Source organism: Vigna unguiculata, chromosome 7 (genome assembly GCF_004118075.2).
Source record: "Vigna unguiculata cultivar IT97K-499-35 chromosome 7, ASM411807v1, whole genome shotgun sequence".
Lineage (NCBI taxonomy): Eukaryota > Viridiplantae > Streptophyta > Magnoliopsida > Fabales > Fabaceae > Vigna > Vigna unguiculata.
Genome location: NC_040285.1, coordinates 31035815 through 31048378, shown reverse-complemented (window position 1 = coordinate 31048378; position 12564 = coordinate 31035815). Strand labels below are relative to the sequence as shown.

The 12564-nt window shown below is 31.2% G+C and overlaps 1 protein-coding gene across 1 annotated transcript; it reads left to right on the top strand.

The window, feature by feature from the left end:
• Positions 1 to 6672: 6672 nt before the first annotated feature.
• Positions 6673 to 12288, top strand: LOC114192428 (glucosamine inositolphosphorylceramide transferase 1). Its single transcript, XM_028082146.1, has 4 exons — positions 6673 to 7217; positions 7475 to 7597; positions 9835 to 10002; positions 10150 to 12288. The coding sequence occupies exons 1-4, from the start codon at positions 6882 to 6884 to the stop codon at positions 11833 to 11835; spliced, it is 2313 nt and encodes a 770-aa protein (XP_027937947.1). The 5' UTR covers positions 6673 to 6881; the 3' UTR covers positions 11836 to 12288.
• Positions 12289 to 12564: the final 276 nt, after the last annotated feature.

The following is a 12564-nucleotide window of genomic DNA, read 5'->3' as shown; positions in this document are numbered from 1 at the left end:
TTGGTGTTGACAAATGACAGGTGAAGAAGGTGGATATAAAATGAGAGAATGAGAGGCACAATGATAGCATTCTCCACACGAAAAGATCTCAAACATTAAAATCATATCCTCCATTGACAAAACTATGACTCACACAATCGTGTTATGGCTTTTCCAAAGGTTACCTCACCTCACCCCCACCACGAAGCTTCTCTAGTGTAAACAAAACCCCCACAAAAAGCCACACTACTCTTTTCGCCACGAAACTCGCTCTTTCTTTCTTAATCGCGATTCTTACCAACAACCTTCGTTTTAATTTTCCATAGTCTTCGTCTTTTCTTCAATTCTTCATCGTACGTGCTTTACTCAAATTTTCTTTCTCTTCCTATGTAAAAGAAAAAAAATCTAAAAGCTCATTCAAAACGGGAAAAAGGAAAAGGATCATTGTTTCCTTAATCAAGGGTTAAGAATTGTAACACGATGACCTAATGGTTATGCATTTCTCTAAAATTATTCATTTCAATAATTGTTAGTTTTGATTTGTTGTAAGAAATTTCAGGTGACAGTTTTTTGTGAAATTTATTCTAATATTTGTTTTTCAATATAAATTATATAATAAATACAAACAAATAAATGTTTTAATTATATTTTAAATTTATGATAAACAATTTATATTTTGATAAAAACTATATTTAGTTAACGTTTTTAAAAATGTTACATTTTACTCTATAAATAAAGGTCAAAATAATGGACAATAATGGACTTGTAGATTTTTTAAAAGGTCTAAAGGCACCCTCCCTAGATAAGTCTCATAGTCGTCCTCAATTGAAAATAACTCCTACAAAAATGTCATCATTCTAGATTATGGGTCAAGCTATGTCACAAAGTCTTATAGTTCACCCATAATTACTTACAAAACAAATTTAGCAAAATCTTTTATAAAACCTAATTTTTAAAAACACTTTGTTTGTTGAAAAAATATGTAAGTCTAACATAACATATTTAAATACAAATATGAATTTTTTTTCTTTTCATCGAAAATTATTAGTTGTTAGTATTTTGTTAGTGAAAGAGAACACACAACGTCTTTTATCCTTTCTTCAAAATCCTTAAAATCAATTTTATAGCTCTCAGATGTTAATAAGATAGTTGAACCCATAAATTATTTCATCATTTTTATTAATTTTATCACTAAATTACCTTATAATTCTCTAAGTTAAGTTCATCCATTCATTTTATGACATTATTTTATAATAATAAATAAATAATGAATTATTGTTCCATTCATTTTATGACAATATTTTATAATAATTAATAAATAATGAATTATTGTTTGGTGATCAAGATTTAATTCGTAAGACAAAAACGTAATAGTTCCTTTTTGGTGAGAAAACTAGATACGGACATATATGAAAAGTTTTTTTTTATATAGATTAACTAGAAGTGGAAATCATATTAAATAATAATAAAATTCATATCAAACTCATTTTATTATTATCTTTAACTTTACCTTATTCATATAAAATTCTCCTCTCTCTCTCTCTATCAATTCCACGTCTTAACACTGTTTCTCGTATTCAAAACTTTTGTTAGATAAAAATAAATAAAAAGTTGATATGCCACTTTAAAAGAAATAGTATATTTAAAAGAGTCTACATTCTTGTAGGTGTGTCTAATTTCAATTTTATATTATAATTAAACTCATTTTGATGTACTTGAGTATTCCAAAGTGAATAAGGCACTGAGTAAACTAATATGTGAATAATCTCAATAAAAAAAAAAAAAGAAGTTGGAGAAATCATGTTTGTAAATATTCTATATTCTTTTCATAGCAAGTGACAAAGGGAATTGATGAAGCATTGTGTGAGAGCCGTCTTGTTGATCCAAACAAGAATTATCATATCATTCTGTATTTAATATTAATTTAGCAGAAAAGGGCAAAACGTTGGGTTTTCCTTTTTGGCATTATAATTGGCTTTTCATTCGGTTTTATAAGCAGAAGCCGTCTAGTTTAATCAATGCTGAATAATAGGATTTGAAGTTTACAAAATTAAGAGAAAGAAGAAGTTTAATACAATTAGTTTAGATATATTTGACGGTTTAATATCTAATAAAATATTATTTGTTTGATGTGTTTTTGTTTAGATATGTGAGTTAAATTGATTTGATGATTGGCGTGGAGTTTTTGTTGAATAGATATTTGAAAAAGTGATGAAAAGTTGTTTATCTTTGTTAAGTTGTTTTATAGGTATATAGTGTTAGGTACATCTAATCACATGTATTTGCTTTAGAAGGGTAAATTGAAATTGTTATAAATGGAAATCAATTAACGCATGTTGAGATTATTTGAAAATGATAAAGTTATTTCAATTTGTGTTGTTAATTTGTAATTGAAAATTTGAAGCAGTTATTTTGAGTTTAAGTGCAAGTTGTATTAGAAAATGATTTTTGTTTTAGAAATTTAAACTTTTTAAAGACAATAAATGAATACTTATTTTAACAATAAATATAAATAAATATAAATAATATTTATTGAGCATTTAATAAATATAAATAAATATCCGTTGTTATTTTTTTTTATGTAGTGATGTGTGGTTGATGTGAACGTAGTTATTATATTAGAACTGTCAAAATGGGTTAGAACCCGCGAGTTAACTTGTCTCACAACGGGTTCAGGTTGGGTTGAAAGTTTTACAAATTTCAATACGGATTGATTTTTGACCTGAATCATTTAGAACCCGGCTCACCCGGATTGAATCCGTGGTGAGCCAGGTTGACTCACCAACCTGCAAACAAAGGGTTGCACAAGTATTTTTTGTTAAGTTGGATTCTCCATTTAAGTCATGTTAGGTTTTTTTTTTAGCCAACACATAGATAATTTGTATTTTTGTGATTTTGGTTTGGATTTGGATTGTATTAAAGTTTATTTAGATTATAATTAGAATTATAATTTAGTTTTGACTGAAAAATAAATAAATAAATTATTTTTTTAAGTGAGTCAACCCGTTTAACCCATCAACCCGCAGTGGATCGGGTCGGGTTTGAATATTTTTGGCTCGCTAATAGGTGAGTTTGATTGAATTGACTCAGTAAATGATCAACCATGATGAGTAAAGCCGAATTGGGTGGGATTACCCGTGTTGACAACTTTTCATATTATATTATGTTATCTTTCGTGACTCTGTCATAAGTAATTTTACTATTTTAAAAAATTAAAAATTATAATCATAGAGTATTCAATCAATTATAACAAATTTATTATAGTTTATTAGAGACTGAATTAAAAATCTTCAAATTTATCAATAACTAAAACATAATTAAACTTCGATAATATTAAAGACAAAAATCATAAACTCCCATTAATACATACGCATATTCACCTTCAACTAAACTTAATTAATATTAAATACAATAAGTAAAAAGAAAAAACTGTTAGTAAGAAAAAAACTGTTACTATATATTAGTTTACTCTAGTGTTCTTATGACTTAGTTTATCTACTTTTTTTCTACCATGGTATAATCCTGCCTTATTTGATGAAATAAATACTTTGCTAAAAATAGTTTAAAAATCACGGGAATTGGAAAAAGGGAAAAATCACTAAATATAAGGTCGTGAAGAACGAAACAAGGATTTAACATGGCAGCATAAAAAATAAGATAATTTTGTTCTTATGTAGAGGTAAAATAAAGTAGAAAAAAAAATGCAAGAGGGACTTCATAAAAAAAACTCAGCTAGGGGATCTTAGTTCTTAAGGAATTATTTTTTTTTTAAGTCAAACTAAATAATATTCCCAATCAAAATTCAAATGAAACAATTATTAGTTTAGTTATCGCAATCCTCGAGGCCAAATACACCTGCCCTGTATAGAACCTTATAGTATGTGATATTATTATATTAAAACATAGTACACATGACATTTATTTTTATTATTGTGAACATCTTCGTAATATCCTCCCTCACTTCTTAGTTGGAAATGAAAGGTATTTGATCCAAAATTAATTAATTCATCCACTTCCAGAGTTATTATCTCATGTTCTTTTATTTTTCTCACATGTATATAAAATATATAATCACTGATAAAAGAAACTATAGAGACACACAATTGAAAAAGTAAGTTAATTTTTAAAACAATAAATTCTAATAAAAAGATATCACATATTATCACAAATATTGTTCAACTAAAACTTGAAAATAGCATAAAATTTGTAAAAGTGATAATGTATTAAAACAATGATATAATATATATATATATATATATATATATATATATATATATATATATATATATATATATATATATATATATATATGAAGAATATCAAAGTGAATTTAAGAGAAAACTAAGTTCTTAAATTATTTTGTCTAATTTCTCGATATATTACTGCTACTCAATTATTCACTCAGAGAACGTTCAACATAAAAACTTAACTAATTCATTTAAATAAGAACTTTAATATAAAAATAATAATAATATATGATAGAGAGTATCAAATACCTTTTTATCATTCAAATAAAATAATATTTTTTCCTTTTAATTGTAACAATTTTAAAAAAAAAAAACGTTAATCCAACTTGTTTATTTTACATATGACTAATATAGAGTGGTGTACTATCAAAAACGGGTTAAAAATATCAATTATAAATTAATATAATTAAATTTAATTATTTTTGTGATGACATATCAAGCATGAAATTAATGTCGACAGAATCTGACCACATAAATTAGTCAATACATGGATAATGTAAAATATAAACAAATGGAAAATATATAGGTGTATTAAAAGGGATTATTATATTTTATGAAAAAAACATTTTTTATTTGTATTTGAATATTCGTTTACAGGAGTTTCAATGTCAGCCAGTATAATTCATACCTATTGCATTAAAAGTAGTCAATTCAAACTAATTAAACTTATTACAGATCGATGAATTAAGAAAATAAATTTGTGTTTTTAATTTATTTTATATATTTATTATATTATAATATAACTCACTTATTTATAATAATATAATAAAAAATATTTATTTTATAAAATATTATTGTAAAAATAATTGTTAAAAATTAAACCGTTAGTTTATATATATGGACCAACAGATAAATTAAATTTTTAAATAAATATTATTAATATCATAATAATTCTTAAATATTAAATTATCAATTAATATAATTACAAACGGCAAATAATTATAATAAAAAATATTAAAAAAAATCATTATTAATAGATTATACTTTTAACTGGATTTGGTCACATCTAAATTATAAATGAATCAGGTTAAATCTAAATTTCATCTATTTTTTTTTTTTATGAATCAAATTCAGATAAGTCAAATCAGTCCAATGGTTGAAAAAACTCTACTGTTACTTATAATAGCATCTTCTTGATAGAGTAAATAGTTTGTTGGATATGGTTTAAATATACATAAAAGTGAGAATTTTAACCGAAGGAACAAATATTTAATAATGGAAAATCCACAATGAAGAACAAAGGAAAAAACACCAAAGATGACGTTATGAACAATGGAACAAATTTTTAATATGGCAGTGTGAAAAAATGAGACAAATTTTTGTATCTTAGTTCTTAAGGATTTGATTTAAGTCAAACTATATAATTTTCAGAGAGAAAATTCAAATAAAATAATCATTAGTTTATTTAAGGTAAAGTTTGGCCAAATATATCCACCCTGTATAAAACCTTGTGGTTTGTGATATTATATTATAATATATAGTACATATATATGATATGATATATATTTTTATTATTGGACACAACTTTGTAATCTCCTCCATGATTTTTCCAGTTAGAAATAAAAGGAAGTGGGCCCAAAACCTTGCATTTTAAAATTTGGAAGCATGGCTTGATTAAGGTGGCACCATTTTGTAAGGACACAGCAAAACTCTAGTTTTAATTTCTAGAATAATCATGACTATCTGATATTAAATTTTATGTACTTAAAAAAATATAATTTATGTACTTAAATATTTTTTTTTTAAATTTAATTTTAATATAGTTTACATATAAAAAAAGTATCTATTTATTATAAAATGTAATAATGTAAAAATAAATATTTATCTTGTAGCATGTACTAAATCCTTATATTTTGATATTCGAACTGAAAGATACTTGTAATAAGGAAAAAACTAAAATACATTGAAAAAAAAAACACTAACCAAGTGTGTAAAGTGACCAAAATTATTTTATATGATATGTTTCAAAGACGTAATAAAACCATTATATTAATATCTTTAAAGTCTAATTAAAAATAGGATCATTTTACATAAATTTATATTTATTACAGTATTTATTCTTTAATTAGCTTAGTGTGTTTGTAGGTATTTATTTTCAAATTATACAAAAATATAAATTTGAAGTCAGAGTTTTGAAAATAAATTGAAAGGAGTGTTATTTGCATCATTGTTTTCTTACGGTGGATGACGTCATTTGGTGGAAAGAAAGAGGTTCTCCATGTTCTGTCTTGCGCGTGAGAGTTGAGGTGTTCGCCAATGGCAGCGAGTACTATTCCATCCCGTACGCGCGCAATTAACGTCGGACCAAATTATTGAATTAATTGATAATTACCCAATTAATAAATAAAATCAATATTTTAATTTTAAAATTTGAAAGAGCGTTTAACATTAAGTGCGAAACAGTATATATAGCAGACCACCGAGGTAAGGAAGGTCCAGTGGCACAATAATTTCTAAAATTACGACCTTGCCCTCGTGAAAGAAAAAACACGCATAGAGAGAAAGGGAGAGAATAGAGAGAGAAAGAGACCCGAAGAAAAAAAAAACGGGTTGGGTTCGGTTGTGTTGTGGGAATTGTGGAATGCTGGTGACGGAGTTGCAACGTGCCAGGGTGGTGTGAGATCTCCCGGCGGCACCGAGCATTTCTCCGGCGGGATGGGTTCGGGGCAGATTGGCGGCGGCGGCGGAGGAAACGGTGGTTGTTCTAACAGCGGCAGCGGGAGTTGTTGTGATATGAGTGTGAAGTGTTCGTGTAGGTGGAGATTGGAGAACCAACAGTACTATAAGCGGTTATTTTCTTCGGGTTTCGTTTTCTTCTTCGGGTGTTTCGTTTTGTTCGGATCCATTGCCACCCTCTACGGTTGGGTCGCTTTTTCCCCTGCTGTGCGCACCTCTCTCTCCGCTTACGGTTGTCGTGATGACAATGAGGGTTCTTGGTCTATTGGGATTTTCTACGGTGACTCCCCTTTCTCTCTTAAACCCATAGAAGCTGTGAGTTTCTTCTCTCTTTGTCCCTACTCTTTCATCTGCATGTATGTGTTAGTTTCTCCTTTGAAGTTGTGTTTTTTTTAAGATAAAAATTAGAGACAAATGATTTTTGTTGTTTGGGGGTATTTGTTTTAAGGTTGTTGGTAGTGTTGGTTTTGTTTTGGTGGAGTGATGGTTGTGAATTATTTTAATTGGGTTTTTTGTGATGTGGGGTGTTTTTTGTTGGTTTGGAGAGTGATGGTGGTGTTGATTGTGTGCAGGCAAATGTATCCAACGATGAGAGTGCTGCTTGGCCTGTCGCCAATCCTGTGGTGACGTGTGCTTCAGTTTCTGATGCTGGTTTCCCTAGTAATTTTGTTGCTGACCCTTTTCTATTTATTCAGGTAATAATAATCAATAATAATAGTAACAATAGGAATACTAATAATAATAGGTTCTTGTTGTCACCTTTGTTCCTTCCTTCCCTCATCGTGTATCTATCTGGTGTTTCTGATTCTGTGAAATAGTTGTTTTTAGTACTTTCGCCTTTTTATTCCTTCTGCGTCTGCATTTTTGACCGGCAAAATTCTACCTTTTTTTACTTACTGTTTAGTTTGCGAACTCAGTTTTTAGATTCAGTTATGAATCTTTCGGGATAGAGGCTTGGTGTTGGAACGTTTAGGGAAACAGTAAAAGCTAAGACGTCATGTTATTGTTACTGTACTTCACCGGGTTAACTTGCATTTATCTGGAGGAAATTGCTAGGATCTTAAAGTCTGACATGGAGCGATAGCGTGTTTTTGGGTGAAGGTCTGCAAAATTGATTTTGAACTTATGTGGTTTATGTTTGTCGGATGTTTTTCTTTTAAAAGTTGTAAAATTCATTAGAAGTTTTTTATCTGACCCAGAAGTTACCTAAAGTTGTTTCTATTTAAAATCAATTCTTTAACATAGAATCTAACATATGAAAATTTACCAAAAATCATGTTACATCAACTTGTTTTTGTTTTGGATAGTCCAACGGAAAACCAAGCATATACGTGTATAGCTTTTTTCTGGCTGAAGGCAGGGAGCCTGGACTTATGTATAATGCAAGTGATATTTTCTTAGCTGCTTGAGTTGATTCCATACTTGTTTATATTTTTGAGAAGCCGCTGAAAAGTTGACGGGGAGTTCAGGATATATGTCTGATTGTAACAATTGAAGTGTGAAATGAGAGAGAAATTTATGATTTGGTAGGACTCGTGTGACTTCCTGTATTTTGTTCTTATCCTCAAGGTCTTGCTCTTATCTGCAAGATAGCGAGATCCTTACCAATACTGTGTGTCATACTTAAAGGGGATCGTAGCTAAACAACCAGTTGTTTATACTGTTAAGTACCTAATATCAGTATTCTATTTAACATGAAAAGTAGGTTTCTATACGTGTCATGCTTATCTGTAGTTACAATCAGTGGTTTGTACTTTTAAGTACCTTGTATTACTAGTATTCTATATAACACGAAAAGTAGGCTTCCTACTCGCTGTATGTATATCTATGTGTGTGTTGTAGCACAGTTTGTTATCCTTCTTTTTTTATTGTAAGAAGATATTATTAAATCTTCTGAGTTTTAGTGTCATCACTCAGTCAATAGCTTTAATAATGGGGGGTTTTCTTTGTTTAAAAAATGATTCAGTTGCTCGTATGGTTGTTTGTTTTTGTGTTTTATAATTGAAAACAGGCTAATAGGAATGGATCCAATGATAGGGAGTGCCTAGAACAGTTCCAATCTCCATTTTATCTATATTTTTCCCCTTAAATTTACATTTTGATTAAACTAATGGGTCTTGTACATGATGTATTGCCAATATGTTTTTTTTTTTCCCTTTGGACCATGTTTGTTGTTGAAAAGGAAATGAGCCACACGTTCCTTTGAAGTTCTTTTCTAAATTTATGAACAATGATGCATTAGAATGTAACCTGAATTTGAAGTGCTTTTCTTGGAGGATCAACAATTACCACGCATGGTGTTGTTTTTAGTGTTTAGTTCTTTCAAGTGTCTCAACAAAGAGCAGCCCAATGCATAAAGATCTCACCATTGTAGGAAAAATATCTTAAGTGTTTGTTGTCAGGGAAAAATATAATGGGTGAGATAGTGAAATGGGTTTAATTTCTATGGAATTATTCTAACGAAATGAGTCATGCCTTTCAAAGTATATACGCAAGTTCACACTTTGAACAATATAATTTCAAAACAAGGTGGAATTAGTTTCTAATATTTACCCCCCTTATTTTCTATCGCTAGTTAAAATTTGTCTACTAAACTATGAGTTTATCAGTGATTCTAACATCATTGAGACTGCAACAATTTTTATGTGTCACACATTTTGTATTTACCTGTCATGTTCCCATACATATTTTAGTCCATTCACCACAGTGTCTACTTTTTTGTTTCAGTCTGATATCCGAATCTTCAAGTGAGAAAGTTATAATTATTAAAAAGATATTGTAATTTTTACTCATGCACAAAGAAGAATATGAATGATTATGCAGATAGGTTAATATCTCATTTTTAATTGTCTGCCTTTTTGAAGTTTGTTGTTTTCTATATGTATGGATAGTCATTAAGAAGCTATTCACTGATATTGGCATTTCAATTCAGGGAAATACTTTTTACTTGTTCTATGAGACAAAAAATTCAATCACTAATCAAGGAGATATTGGTGTTTCAAAAAGTACTGATAAGGGAGCAACATGGCAACAGCTGGGAATTGCATTGAATGAGGATTGGCATCTTTCTTATCCATATGTCTTTGAGCATGATGGCCAGGTATTGCTCGTGAAAAAAATAATGTTCATGTTTAGTTATGAACATGATGCATATCATTTTTCGAATGCTCTTTTATTTCTCAAACTAATTATTGTAGTTAACTGTAATCATGTTATTCATTTTTTTGCTTGTTTATTATAATTTCAGATATATATGATGCCTGAGGGAAGCAGGAAGGGAGACCTTCGTCTCTACCGTGCAGTTAACTTTCCTCTGCAGTGGAGGTTGGCAAAGGTCATCATAAAAAAGCCCCTTGTTGATTCTTTTATCATCAATTATAGTGGGAGGTATTGGCTTTTTGGCTCAGATCATAGTGGTTTTGGCTCCAAGAAAAATGGGCAGTTGGAGATCTGGTACGGCAATTCACCTCTTGGTCCTTGGAAACCTCACAAGAAGAATCCCATTTATAACATTGACAAGAGCCTTGGAGCTCGCAATGGAGGCAGGCCATTTAAATATGAAGGAAATCTTTATCGTGTGGGTCAGAACTGTGGTGATACATATGGGAGAAAGGTACGCGTTTTTAAGATAGAAACTCTCACTAGTGATGAATACAAAGAAGTTGAAGTACCCTTAGGCTTCGTTGAACCAAATAAAGGTCGAAATGCTTGGAATGGTGCTCGACACCACCACTTAGATGTGCAACACCTGCCATCCGGTGGCTGGGTTGGGGTCATGGATGGGGATCGTGTTCCTTCTGGAGATTCAGTCAGGCGATTCACAGTTGGCTGTGCTTCTGTCGCAGTTGCTGCAATACTCATTGTGCTATTGGGTGTCTTACTTGGATTTGTGAATTGTATTGTCCCTCTAAATTGGATCATTCACAACTCTGGAAAAAGGAATTTGACTATCTTATCTTGGGAAAGGTCAAATGTGTTCTCTTCAAGGGTAAGGCGGTTTTGCAGCCGTCTGAACCGGGCCCCAACGTTTTTGCGAGGTAAGATTAAGCATAATGCTTGTGCTAGGAGGTTTATTCTTTCCATAATATTTGCCGTGGGGGTTGGATTGATGTGCACTGGAGTGAAAAATATTTATGGTGGTAACGGTTCAGAAGAACCTTATCCGCTGAAAGGGCAATATTCCCAGTTCACATTGTTAACAATGACCTATGATGCTCGGCTCTGGAACTTGAAAATGTATGTGAAACACTACTCAAGGTGCTCTTCTGTGCGGGAGATTGTGGTGGTGTGGAACAAGGGAGTTCCTCCGAAATTGAGTGATCTAGACTCTGCTGTACCAGTAAGGATCAGGATAGAAGAAAAGAACTCTCTGAATAATCGGTTCAGGGAGGATCCATTGATAAAGACACGCTCTGTCCTGGAGCTTGATGATGACATTATGATGCCATGTGATGACATTGAGCGAGGTTTTAACGTTTGGCGTCAGCATCCGGATCGGATTGTTGGATTCTACCCTCGGCTCATTGCAGGGAGCCCTTTAAAATATAGGGGAGAAAAGTATGCTAGGTTGCATAAAGGGTACAACATGATTCTCACGGGTGCAGCTTTCATTGATTCTCAAGTAGCTTTCAAGAGGTACTGGAGCAAGGAAGCAATGCAAGGGAGGGAACTGGTGGACCAGTATTTTAACTGTGAAGATGTGCTATTAAATTACTTGTATGCCAATGCAAGCTCATTACCGAGGACTGTTGATTATGTGAAACCAGCTTGGGCAATTGACACTTCAAAGTTTTCTGGTGCAGCTATTAGCCGAAACACAAAAGTGCATTATGAGCTAAGAAGCCAGTGCCTGGTGAAATTTTCAGAGTTGTATGGAAGTTTAGGTGGTCGTAAATGTGGATTTGACAGTAGGAAAGATGGTTGGGATGTATAGTTTGGAGTTTTTGTTATAGGTAGGTTCTTGCCAACTTTTGTAATTTTCATCTTTGCGGGTATAAAGTCTTGTCCATACTTATACCCCACTGTGAATCTTATTTTAGGGGGTTTTCCAATAGAATGAATGTCTGCAACATGTAAATTGGTTCCATAATGGCCTTCTCTTGTTAATTTTTTTTCTAATTTGTGCCTCCAACCCCCCGGGGGTGTTTGTGATGGAAGAACACAGGGAGAGAGAACGATTCAAGAAGGATTTAGACCAAAGGAAAATAGGACTTCAACTGTTTCCAAAGACATTTCTTTCTTAGGAACTGTGCCATTGATTCTAATTTGCATTGCTTTTTGACTCTTTCTAAGCCTTTCACGTTTGAAGGGTGCCTTTCTTTTCTTAGATTGGACTTTGGTTTCTGGTTGAAGGAGGCGAATATGAACTCTGACGCATGGGCATCACTGACAGACAAAATAGACCACAGTTTCTCCTCTCAGGAACAATGACATGTTTCTGTAATTTTCACCAATTTTTCTCAAAATGGCGAAAAAAAAGTGTACGCAGAAGCGCTCATTTATGTGCTGCTTGTTTGGTATGTTTGGTCCAATGCAGTCATTGCATTTTGTATACTGTTGTAAAATTTCAATTTTTTATATATGTTTATTGAGTTTTAGTTTATGTACAATTTCTGACACTTAAAGAGAATGTTTATTAATTGTTTTTTTATTAAATTTTTAG